Consider the following 13,893-nt stretch of genomic DNA (forward strand, 5'->3'; position numbering starts at 1 on the left):
TTTCAACTCATTCCATTGCTTTATATGAAAATAACAATAAGTAATTCTTTGGAAAGCTATGATTAGAGCATAGTAATCACTTCTCTTTTTCTGCAGCCTGACTGTTTCCAGCATAGACAGTTGTATAGAATTCTGAATACCACGTGCCAAAAACATTCCATACTGCTCACTCATTCCATACTGTTCACTCACATTGTGTTACTATTTTTAGCATTAATACTGCTATATTTCTGGATACGTTGTAGAGTAATGAAAGCTTAGAGTGGTGATCTAAAGAAGAATCAGCATTCAAATTCAAGTAAAGCACATTTATAATAAGAAAGTTTCTGAGTATTTCCACTAAATAAAGTTTTGCTGACCTCTATAGAGGCACTTTCTGGGGTATTCCAGGAAAGATGCCAATTATGGTTTCTGACCCCCAGAATTTTAAAATCAGAGCTATAAGCTAATACATAAAATCACCTTTTGTGTAAAAAGAAAAAGAGCTAAAGGACTGTGGATTCTCTGAACACAGGGATAGCTAAGTCTGAAAGTCAGGCGGCTACAAAACAAATGTGGCTCTCTTCCTCTTGGGGGCATATGCTGATTCTGCCACCAGACATGAGCGCCACTGGCCCAATCCAATTTTCCATCCATGCTTGTAACTAAGCGTCAACATAGGAGGAAGAGACCAGAAACTCTCCCTACTCACAGACTTATAGTTAACTAGTGTTTAAAAACAGAGATGGTACCAAACTGCATTTTAAATAGCTATGTATTATTTTAAAGCAATTTTTGAATAACTGATTATTATTTTTATTGAAAAATTCTTTCTGTATTTTCTGAAGGCACTTAAAAACCCAGAGAAATCAAGCTTCACATATGAAATTTAGTTTACTGCCCTTTAACGTCTACTTCTTCAAGAACAAAGTGTCACTGATTTCAAGGACACAAATATCCCTTGATTTTCTGAGACTGGGTCTCCTTGAGCCAAGCCCCTGATGCTGAATTTCTTTCCTTGGAGGTGAAGTGAAGAAATTCCTTCCAAGTCCAAGGAAATATGCTTACTCAGATAGTCATAGAACACAAATTTGAAAACATTTTCCTCGACCTTAAACCTCAGTCAACTTTCTGTGCCAACTTCTTTAAAAAAAAATATCTGGAGTAGCATTTTGCTACACATGCAGTTCTATTTTGGTAATTTGGTTGTTTTTAAAGCCATCATGTGACATATATTAAGTGTTGGAGAAAAATCTCTTGTAAAGCATGCGGTATATAAACTCTGCCTGTTACATGTACTTAGTTAATATTTTAGGAAACTATTTTTATAGAGTAAGTTTCTAAGAAATGTACTTTTCAAAATCATATAACTATTGTTTTCTAGGCTACTATATATATTACCATAAATAATTGATAATTGTTAGCAAAAGAAGACATGAAATGTGTATTTTCACAATTAAAATAAGTAAAACTTAATTTTAAAGGGTATTAAACACTTAACTGTAAGTATGATTTATAGTAGAGGTCTGATAATTTTAAAACTTGATGTTGGGTGTGTTTCATAGTTTTTACAAACAGGTATATAATGAGAAAATTACCTTTTCTATATTAATTTATGAATTATTAAATTGCAAATTTAACATATTTTCAGATCTATGACTCCTAACAGTGTCACATAAATTAATACCCACTTACAGGCTATCATCATCCTCAATATCACAGTATGTTAATTATTTAATATTCTTTCAGATTTCTATCTTGTTTATTCATAGAAAACGATAACCAAAGGAAATGATTACTATTCATAAAATATGGAAAATCAGTGTTAAAAAACCTGCCAAAATATATGAGCAAAATATGAAATAACCAATGAAAAAAAATCTGAAACAATTTTCATTGTTTTACATCTGCTTTGAAGTGTTGAATGTCCCGTGAAAGACACGTTTACTGTGGAATCAAGGATGTATTAGTCAGAATGAATCAGTGGTCACTGGTTTGCATGGAATGGATGACTCAGCAAATGAACTTCTTAGGAATGTCCATGTGCACAGAATCCTGTACTTGATTACCCATGGCACAGAAAATAAAGAATCATACCCATTCTTTGGCAATGTACCCATGACTCCTTACAGAAGGGCAGTAGATGAACTGACACGATTAATTGGAAAGTTTTGTGCATTTAATCAGACTATGAAAGTGAAGGATGGGGTGCACAGAAGAGTTTGAAGGGAAGAGGAGAATTTTATAATTATATTATAATCTCAAAAATTAGCAGAAAGTATTTTAATCTCTAACTAATCCAGAAGCACCTATAATTATAAAGCAGCACTCATGTCCTTGATATGACATGAAAGCAACATAAAGGAATCTAAACTTTTTGAAACTGAAATGAAAACAGTGATCAAGATTTCTCACAGAAGGACATTATAGATTCTTACAGGAGCGTTAGCTAATTGAGAAGTACTTACAAGATTCAAAAGGAACGTGCTCCGTCTACATGTACGTGTGGCCTTTAAAATGTATTTGCGAATATGATTGTGATTGGAGCCCTGAAGGCACGCAAAACTCTTAGTCTATTAGACGAGTCACTTCATTTCCATGAGATTTTTGTTGCTTCTCCGCTATGGTAATTTTGCTCATTTCTTCCATTCATGGACAGATTCTACTCTCTCATGCTTTTCTTCCCCTTCCTCCATAAATTTCACGTGCTCGCTTGGTGAGTTTGTTGTAGCCTTTTCACAGAGCTCTGCTAATAATAATTTTGAAGTAGAGACCTGGGCTGGAGAGTGGGCTTTGCTTAGGCCTACAATACTATTCAAAACATTCAGAAAAAAAATTAGCCCTCCCCCGCCCCCCAGTGATAGGTCTGCGTATACAGAGAAGCACAAACCTGAACGTGTTGCTCTTTTCAGGACACGCTTTCCTGCTCCTCGTGGCCCACATCTCCAGGCCTGCGATGGGAGAAGCGGTGGTGTGATCTCAGGCTCCTTCCCCTACTGCACGCCCGCTTCTCCCAGTACGTGCCCGGGACGGACCTGAGCCGGTGAGTCTGTAGCTTTTAAACTCTGATGGAAAAGGGAGGCCAATGTGCAAATTTTCGTCATAATGAACCGTGCCGTTCTTATCCTAGCAAGTTTTTGAAAGTACGAAAGATAGTTTAAAAGGAACGCTCTCCCACTGTAGAACCTGTAGAATGTGATAAATATGGGGACCGAAACCAGTGGAAATCCTGATAAGCAATTGCAATGGATCTGGTGTGTGTAATACTGTATTGGAATCTATATTTTTCTTGAGTTAATGTTAATGACTTGTTGCATTTTCAAAGTAGTTGTGCAGGATACACATTTATCCTTTTGGGTGGTGTTAAGAATCTAACACAAGACGTTGAGTAACGCCGCAGACGTCTGTAGCCTCATCTACCACGCTCACATTATTATTTTCTTAAATGACTAATGGGTTTACTTTGCCTCTTTTCATGATGCTCAGTATTGATAGGGATGTGGAATGAATTGTAATTCAATAGCAGATTGAGGGCTTTCTTTTTTAGCTTTATTTTATTTTATTTTTTTATTTTAATCACAGGTCATTTACTTGTATCCCAGCTGTACTCCCTCCCTCTTTCCCTTCCAATCCCACCCTCCCTCCCTCAGCTCCTCCCTGCCCCCTTCCAAGTCCTTTTAAATTTACTTTTTTTTATTAATGACATATTATTCATTTTATATTCCAGTTATAGCCCCCTCCCTCCCTCCCAATCCCACCCTCCCTCACTTATATCCTCCCATGCCCCTCTCCAAGTTCATTGATAGGGGAGGTCCTCCTCCCCTTCCATCTGACCGTAGCCTATCAGGTCTCATCAGGAGTGGCTACATTGTTTTCCTCTGTGGCCTGGTAAGGCTGCTCCCCCATCAGGGGGAGGTGATCAAAGAGCCAGCCACTGAGTTCATGTCAGAGACAGCCCCTATGGTCCCCTTACTAGGGAACCCACTTGGACAAAGAGCTGCCATGGGCTACATCTGTGCAGTGGTTCTAGGTTATTTTCATGCATGGTCCTTGGTTGGAGTATCAGTCTCAGAAAAGACTACTGTGCCCAGAAGTTTTGATTCTGTTGCTGTCCTTGTGGAGCTCCTGTCCCTTCCAGGTCTTTCAATCTCCCATTTCTTTCATAAGATTCCCTGCATTCTGTCCAATGTTCAGCTATGAGTCACAGCATCTGCTTTGATACCCTCCCTGCTGGGTAGAGTCTTTCAGAGGTCCTATGTTGTAGGCTCCTGTCCTGTTTCCAGTTTTCTCCCTCTTCCGATGTCCATCCCATTTGCCTTTCTGACCCATCTTACCCACGGTCCTTCTTGTTGCTTAGCTTCTTTAGGTGTACAGATTTTAGTATATTTATCCATATTATATGTCTAATATCCACTTATAAGTGAGTATATACATGTGTCTTTCTGCTTCTGGGTCACCTGACTCAGGATGATCTTTTCTAGGTCCCACTGTTTGCCTACAAATTTCATGATTTTCTTGTTTTTAATTGCTGAATAGTATTCCATTGTACAAATGTATCACAATTTCTGTATCCATTCCTCATTTGAGGGACATCTAGGTTGTTTCCAGTTCTGGCTATTATGAATAAAGCTCCTATGAACATGGTTGAGCAAATGTCCTGGTTGTGTACTTGAGCATCTTTTGAACATATTCCTAGTAGTGGTATAGCTGGATCTTGAGGAAGCATTATTCCTAATTGTCTGAGAAAGTGACAGATTGATTTCCAAAGTGATTGTACAAGTTTACATTCCCACCAACAATGGAGGAGGGTTCCTCTTTCTTCACATCCTCTCTAGCAAGTATTGTCACTCGATTCAGTGCAATTCCCATCAACATACCAACACAATTCTTTACAAACCTTGAAAGAACAATTCTCAACTTCATATGGAAAAACAAAAAACCCATAATTGCTAAAACAATCCTGTATAACAACAGATCATCTTGAGGTAACTCCATCCCATATCCCAAGCTGTACTACAGAGCAATAATAATAAAGCGTGCATGGTATTGGCATAGAAATAGAATAGTGGATCAATGGAATCAAATAGAAGACCCAGAAATAAACCCCCACAATTATAGATACTTGATTTTTTACAAAGAAGCCATTTTTCCATTTTTTTCCCATTCAATGGAAAAAAGACAGCATCTTCAACAAATGGTGCTGGTCTAACTGGATGTTTACATGTAGAAAAATGCAAATAGATCCATACTTATCAACCTGCACGAAACTAAAGTCCAAGTGGATCAAAGACCTCAACATAAAAACCAGACACACTAAATCGGTTAGAAGAAAAAGTGCCAAAGGGCCTTGAACTCATTAGCACAGGAGACAGCTTCCTGAACAGAACACCAACAGCATAAGCTCTAAGATCAACAATCAATAAATGGGACCTCATGAAACTGTAAAGCAAAGGACAGTGTCTTCATAACTAAAAAACAGCCTACAGATTGGGAAAGAATCTTCATCAAACCTATATCTGACAGAGGGCTAATATCCAGAATATATAAAGAACTCAAGAAGTTAAACATCAACAAACAAGTAATCCAATTAAAGAAAATGGGGTACAGAGGTAAACAGAGAATTCCCAACAGAGGAATATCGAATGGCAGAGAAACACTTAAAGAAATGCTTAACATCCTTAGTCATCTGGGAAATGCAAATCAAAACGAGGACCCTGAGATTTCTCCTTTCACCCATCAGAATGGCTAAGATCAAATCCTCAAGTGGGGCTTTGTCAAAAGCCTTCTTTCCATAGATTTTAAATCAAAAGTTTCTGCTTTTTTATCCTTGATTTATTTTACTTGTTTCTTGGTTCGATATCTTGCCTTATGCTTTGTGTGCCTGTGTGTGTGTGTGTGTGTGTGTGTGTGTGAGAGAGAGAGAGAGAGAGAGAGAGAGATGACTCAGGGTCTGAGGAGCATCTCTGGAAAGAAGGCTTTCTATCTATTTCCGCTGAAGCCTATAATCAGCTCAGACACACACAGCTTGTAGCTGCTCTCTGGGTCAGTCAGGCTCCAAAGATGGACATATGGTTGGTTGATATCTCCTTCTGTCATTAAGCTCAGAAATGTTATTTATGTAGTTTGTGGCATTCCAGTGTGTGAGGCATTTTCTAGGCCTGCCGCAGGATGGGTACAATATGGAAACCCAGGGGAACTTCCATCTTGTGATTGCTTAATGCCAACATCCCTTGATTTATTGGGCTTTCCTGTCCACCTTGTAGTGATTGCCATATGCCAAGCATCTGTAGTTGACTTAGGAAATCTTAGAAGAATGCAGCCACTTTTTCCTTGTCAGTATTTAAAATTAACTTGGATAGATAATCATTTCATCTGCTAGATACTTTTAAACCATAGGTTAGGTAGGTAGAGAGTGGTGTACTTCAAGATTTCAAAGGACTTAGAAATTTTAAGCATTTTTTTTATTTGGCTTTCTAGTATGATTTCATGCTGAATAATTTTAATCCTGTGATATTTGTTGAAGGCAAGTTTTCTCAGAAGGTACATTATTTGAAGAAATACTCCACCTATTTTTGTTGTTGGCAGTGCTTTGTTTTATTTTTATTTTTTGTTGTTTGTTTGAAACAGGGATTTTTCCTTGTAGACCTCGCTGTCCTGGAACTCTCTGTAGAGTAAGCTGGCCTTGAACTGACAAAGAGCTGCCTGCCTCTGCCTCCAGTGCTGGGACTAAAGGCGTGTGCCACTGAAGCCAGCCACATGTTTTTATAAAAGCAGAGGCTTTTATCATTTTGTTGCAAAGCTCTACATATTTTAACTTGAGCATATTCATTTATGAGTATTCTGATCCTCTGCATTGTGACGATTTCGCACTATGGATTGTAAGATATGGAGTGGCTGAGTTACAGCCCCTCATTTTGATGATTCATCTATGTATTTCTATCTTTAGTTTGTATGAATTGGCTCTATATATTTAGTGTTAGGTTATAGGACACATTAAAATTTAAAATTGCTTGTTTAGTTTTGGGAAAGCTTCTATGTCTATTTTCTTTCCTTCAAATGTAGTTTATCTATATCTCACTCATGTTAATAACCAGATTGCTATTCACTGGTAAATGTCCATATATTTCTCCTTTCTTTCAATAATTCTTAGTTTTCTAAAATGTCTGTCCATAGTTGCATATGTTTTAATGTTTCCTGTACATATTTCTGTATGTACATGTACAGTCAAGACATTAAACATCTTTACCCTATGAAACCACTGTTTTCTTACATAACATTGTTGCAGTTCTTTGCCCTACGACCTTTGCTGTTTCTAAGTCCCAGAACTGCAAATCTGTTCTTTGTCTCCATTACTTCATCATTTGGATGACATTCTGTTAATAGACTCATTTACCATGTAGCCTTATTGGATCACCTGCTGCTTCATGTAATTTACAGGAGATTTGTTAAGGTAGCTTTCTTTTTCAACTGTTCAATACTCCCTCTATTTTTTTTTTTTTCAATGCAGTTTATTCAGGAACATTGAACAATCCTCGGACCCCGGGGAAAGCCAGCCCACAGCTTAAATAGCCTCTGGGTAGCCAACCCAGGCGTGCCACGGGGGCAATGCAGATAGGTCCACATACATGGAAGCAAGCCAGATCCTCAGCCTTAGCCAAATGTGGAATTGTTCATGACAGAGAGCACTCACCATCGGGAAGGTGGAAGGCGGAAACCAGCTCCATCTTTAAGGCATAGCATTCCGCAGCTCTCTACAGTTCCCCCTTTTTGTTTTAGACGCATCAGGCAAGAGTAGAGGTCTGATCTCTGATATTAGAAATAAATTGGGACTTTGTACAGATGTTCATTTAGGTGTCATCCACCCAAAGAGCATCAGACCCGTCCAATACCTTTTTCTCAGAGGCGGGACCTGGGGCATCAACCCGCATGCAATCAGACATGCTCTTCGCTGGGTCCAAAGCGGCTGACCCTGAGTGCAGTGCTTAGCCTCGCATCCTGAGCGTATCATTTTAGCTTTTTATGGTATCCAACCATGCTTGGGGAGAATGTCCTGCTTCAATGGCTGTAAAGGCCTGAATGATCATGGCTGCATCACACTGTTGTGAGACTCTAATCTTGCATATATACCACAGGCAAACCAAGGAGACCAACACCAGAAGGCCTGCTAACACTCCCATGCCCGCCCATTCCTTCAGATGATTCATGGCTGCAGCAATCCATGTTGATAATCCTGTGGCTAGTCCTGCGTCCACTCCGGTAGAATTTACTGTGACAATGGCCACTCTCAGCTGCTCCATCGTAGTATCGAATTCTCCAGTCCAATTACCTAAAATATAGCTCGACAATTGTTTAGACAGATTTGTAGCACAGGAAAAATTCTCATGTTGTATGCTAGTGACACAAAGTCCAGCATACTTTATTTTTTTTTATCTTTTCAAAGTAGTTTTATGTTTTTGAAATAATGACCTTATTCATTTTAGCTCTCTTTTACTAATTAATTAATTAATTTATTTATTTATTTAACATCCCACTCCCAGCTTCCCTTCCTTTCTCTCCTCCTAGTCCCTCCAGCTCTTCTCCCCTTCCTCTATCCTCCAGTCCTCCCTTCCTCCTCAGAAAAGGGAAGGCCTCCCATGGATACCAACCAGTCTTGGTCTATCAAGTTGTAGTAGGACTAGGGCCTCTATTCCTATTGTGACTGAACAAGGCAGTTCAGTTAGGGTAAAGGGATTCAAAGGTAGGCAACAGAGTCATAGACAGTCCTGCTTCCGTTGTTAGGGGTTCCACATGAAGACCAAGCTGCACAACTGTTACATATGGGCAGAGTGCCTAGGTCTGTCCCATAGTTTCTCCCTAGTTGGTGATTCAGTCTCTATGGGCACCAATGGGCCTCGGTTATTTGACCTGTAGTTTTCCTTGTGGTATCCTGAATCCCTCATACTCTTTAATACTTCATTCCCCTCTTCCACAGGATCCCCCAAACTCTGCCTAATGTTTGGCTGTGGTTCTTTGCATTTGTTTCCATCAGTTGCTGGGTGAGGTCTCTCAGATGACAGTTATGCTAGGCACCTGTCTGCAAGTATAGCAGAATCTCATTAATAGTGTCACGGGTGGGCTTTCGCTCATGGCATGGGTCTCAAGATGGGTCAGTCATTGGTTGGCCATCCCATCAATTTCTGTTTTACCTTTTTTCTGCACATCTTGTAGTCAGGAAAAATATAGGCTGAAGGTTTTGTGGTTGGATTGGTGTCCCAACACCTCCATTGGAAGTCTGTTCTGTTTACAGGAAAGAACTATTTCAGGTTCTATATCCCTCATTGCTAGGAGGCTTAGCTAGGGTCACCCTCATAGTTTGCTTGGAGTTTCTATTGTCAGTAATGATTAATTTTAAGACCTTGCGTTTTCTGATGAACTTAATGGTAAAACACGCAAATGGTATGAATCGTGACGTGAGATTTTATAAATGATAATTTCTTTGGAAAAAATAGCTCTGGTTTTGGTGAGTCCTTCTAGCATCACTGTGCACATGTCAGGTTAGTGAATTCACTGGTTCTCAACATCATTGCCAGACTTGACTTTTTTCATGCCTTTTCATTCCAGTGGATGTGATGACAGGCCTCACAATATGCACATCCTAATGATCTTAAACACCTTTTGATCATCTTTGTCAACAGAAAATTCCACTTTGATTAAATGTCTGATTTTTGTCTTTGCTCCATTCCTATATTTGCTAAGTTGTTTGTTTTTACTGTTTACAACTGTGAGGCCTTTATATGGTTAAAGAAAAGTTATTTCTCTCTACAAATTAACTGTAACAATCTATTTCATTTTCCCTTAATTTTATAAGTAATTATTTATAATACTTATTTTTTTCTATCTTGGGATTTTATTTGTTTTATTTTTATTTGTCCTGAACTTCATACTAGCATGGCTTTTATTGTAATATAATACATTAATTTTACTTTTTTTAGAAATTGCAGATTTTTAGCACACTGAAGTCTGAACTTTTCTTGCCTTTTCAATATTTTGTAAAACTTTAGTGATATATATTTCAGTTTGCTAAAGATATACTACTGCTTTCATAAGTCTGTTTATTTAAATATGCCCTGCTAGTAATCTATCTGATTTTTATTCATTCTTCACTAGACTCTGAAATTTCTGCTATCAGTATTCTTCTAATATTTGCATTAAGACCTGCTTTTTTTAAGTGGACATTTACTTCATTTAGTTCTTTTCTTTTAAAAATAGGCAGTTATATTATATAAATGTTTGTATCACTTCTATTACATAATTTCTATCAAAAAGAATTATATGAGTCCAAATGACTCTATAATTTTATTTTCATGATTCCTCATCACAATGAGTTTTAGCTACTGAATTAATTAGACTTGTTTACACAGTAGTTACAAGCAATGACAAACAAAACATTGTTCATAATAGATTTTTACAGCAATTCAGATCCAAGAGCTAATTTACCGTTTGCTTATTCTCCCAGTGAAGTCGAATTGAAAGCCTCCTTCCATGGAGTTCACAGACTATGCTGCTGAAATCATAAGTCCATCTCCTCTGTGAGGAGGAAAACAAATAGCTGCACACAGTGACACACAAATGTTTGGTGTTCTGCCTACAAAGCTAAGACATCCTAAACACACACACACACACACACACACACACACACACACACGCACACACACATATCAGTGATGTAATACTTGTCATATTTAATTGCAAATCAAGTGTTTCTCTGTCATTTGTTGTTATGTTGACTAACACATCACAGTCTAATTTTTGTCAGAGATTATTATTATTTCTTATCTTCTGAAGATCCTGATTAAGATGTACCATCTTAAAACTCTGAAGCATGTCAGAATATCACATGCAGAGGGTGTTCCAGTAAGAAGCAGAGGTTATGGGGTTGTTCCATGGTATTTTACCCTGTTTAATCCTTATTGTCATTATATGTAAAATTCAGACATGCAAAATCATGTGCATTTGAAACTGTAGCATCCATTTCTTTGGGAGCATATGTAGAATCACACTCAGAGTTTCACAACTGCCAGGCAACTGATATCTGTCTCCAGGCTGTGTTTTTCTCTGTACTCTTAGTTATTAGCATATTTTGATGAGTTTTAATCAAGCAGAAATCCATCGATTACTTTATTATTTGGCAGGAACATCATTTGTTCTATTGTATTTAAACTCTGGAAGTTAAGAATATTGAATGAGATTCACCAATAATCCTATTACAAAATACAAAAAATATGGTTTCGTGCATAAATACACTCCTCACTCACCCCATCCCTTTGTCTCAGCCACAAACTCTTGAGCACTGTCTCTCCTTGGAAATTGCCAGCCATGCATGCCAGAGAATCAGGTACGTGGACTTCACCCTCCTCATCCTCAAATTCCAATTTCCTGCATTATTCAGAGCTTTGACACAGACAACTAATGCTGCCTCTCCTTCTTGTTTGCCCCCATTCCCAGGAGAGTGTTTGTGTATGTGTTCTCCTATAGCCTTCTTCTCTGACCCCATCCCTTTGTCTCAGTCATTAACACCTGAGGGATTCTCTCCTTGAAAATCCATTGGCCACTCCAGCAAGGGAAACAGATAGGCCGTCTGCATTCTCCTTTTCTTTCACCAATTGCAGTTCTCCAGTCTCCTACCCTGCCCTCTTGCAGATGCAGATGACTTGTGACCTGCTAGGGCCTCCCTTTCTTTTCTTCCTCCATTCCACGGGGAGTCCACAGATTCTCTTGGCAGACCTGCAATCCTCCCTCCTGTGGACTCTCTCATCCTCACATACTCTGATAGGTACCACTTCCCAAAGTTAAATCAAGATCAGATTAGCAATTTAAACAGACCTATATTCCATAGTGAAACAGAAACAATAATTAAATCTTCCTTTCAAAAATTACCCAGGACCAGATCATTCAACCCAGGTTCAATCCTGGCATCTAATCCACTTAAATACACAACAACAAAAAAGAGAATTACATAGCAGTTTCCATTATGAACATAGATGCAGAAGTTCTCAATAAAGTAGTGGCAGATTGAACAGAAGAACATATCCAAAGGATTATTAACCGTGATCAAATAGGCCTTATCCCAAGGATACTGGGATACAGAAATTAGTAAATGTAATACATCATGTAAAGAGGCTGAAAGACCAAACCACATGATCATCTCATTAGATGCAGAAAAGGCCTTTGGCAAGTTCCAACATCCATTTATATTAAAAATCCTGGAGAGACTAATGGTACAGGGACATATGCCTCCATGTAATAAAGATGATTTAATGGAAGACCATAGCCAACAATAATTTAAATGGAGATAAACTTAAGTATTTCACTATTTAAAGAACAATATAAGGCAGCCCACTCTCTACAAAACAGATAGAGCTTCAAGTCTAAGCTAGAGAAATAAAACAACTGGAGATCAAAGGGAGACAAATTGGAAAGAAAGACGTCAAAGTATCTATTTGTACATTATATGATAGCACAATAAGTCACCCGAAAAATTCTACCAGGAAACTTCTACGGCTAATGAACACATTTAGCATAGTTCTGGATGCAAAATTAGCACACACAAAAAATAAACCATCAGCCTTCTAAATAAAAATGACAAATAGACTGAGAAAGAATTCCAGGAAATAATATCTTTCAAAATAGACTCAAAAACAAAAACAAAAAAATAAACCAGATAAACAAGTAAAAGACTTGTATAACACAAAGTTTAAGACACTGAAGAAAAATAAATTGAAGAAGATATCAGGAAATTTTAAAAGACAATATGCTCAAGAATCAGAGTTAATACAGTGAAAACAGCCATTCCACCAAAGCTTATCAACTACAGATTCAATGTAATCTGCATCAAAATTCCAACACAGTTTTTCACGTAAATTGAAAGGACATTTTTCAGCTTCATGTGGAAAGTCCCCTAAATAAAACAAAATGGCTAAAGCAATCTTGAATAATAATAATAATAATAATAATAATAATAATAATAATAATAATGGAGGTATTACCACCTCCAGTTTAAAGTTTTAAAGCATAACTAAAGCAATGGGAGTAGCGTGGATGTGTCAGAAATCCAGACAAGCTGATCATTACGATCGAATGAAAGACTCAGACATGATTAAAGAATTAAAGTCCACACACCTGTGGACTCCTAATGTTTTTGGTAAGGAAACCAGCAACACGCAGTGTTACAAAGCCATCACCCTCAGAAAAGTGCTACTTCTCAAACTGGGTGGCCAAACATGGGAGAGTGCAAATAGATATATATGTATCACCCTGCAGAAAACCCAACTTCGAACAGGTCAAAGATCTCAATGTAAGGCCAGAAACTCTGATTCTGATAGAAGAGAAAGCGGGGAATGCATTGAACTCATTGGCACAGGATAAAAACTTTATGAACAGAACACCAATAGCACAGACACTAAGAACAACAATCAGTAAGTGGGACCTCGTGAAACTGCAAAGCTTCTGCACGGGGAAAAAAAAACACTATCATTTGAGCAAAGCAGCAAGCTACAGACTGGGAAATATATTTTTATCATCTATACATTCAATAGAGGACTAATATCTCAAATACATGGGAAACTCAAAAACTGGGCATCAAAAAATGATCAAATAACCCAATATAAAAGGAAGTACGGGTCTAAACAGAGAAAGATCAAAAGAGTAAACACAAATGGTGGAGGAGCTCCTAAAGACATGTTCAATATACCTACTCATCATGGAAATGCAAGTCAAAACTATTATTTCATCTTATACCTATCAGAATGGCCAAGATCAACAAAGGAAGTGACAGTTTATGAGGATGTGGAGTAAGGGGACTACTTACCCATTGCTTGTGGTAATGCCAACTAGTATATATTAACTAAGAAATGCAATGTGAAGTTACCCATGGTT

At 37.9% G+C, this 13,893-nt stretch overlaps 1 protein-coding gene across 3 annotated transcripts in view; it reads left to right on the forward strand.

Moving 5' to 3' along the window:
- Sntg1 (syntrophin gamma 1) overlaps positions 1 to 13,893 on the forward strand; it is a 647,228-nt gene that overhangs the window by 496,368 nt on the left and 136,967 nt on the right. For all 3 annotated transcript variants that reach the window (XM_060385900.1, XM_060385899.1, XM_060385901.1), the window contains one exon: positions 2,892 to 3,022. In XM_060385900.1, the coding sequence (XP_060241883.1) occupies positions 2,892 to 3,022 (131 nt within the window). The remainder of the gene's footprint in view (positions 1 to 2,891; positions 3,023 to 13,893) is intronic.

Source organism: Meriones unguiculatus, chromosome 6 (genome assembly GCF_030254825.1).
Source record: "Meriones unguiculatus strain TT.TT164.6M chromosome 6, Bangor_MerUng_6.1, whole genome shotgun sequence".
In the NCBI taxonomy this organism is placed as follows: Eukaryota; Metazoa; Chordata; class Mammalia; order Rodentia; family Muridae; genus Meriones; species Meriones unguiculatus.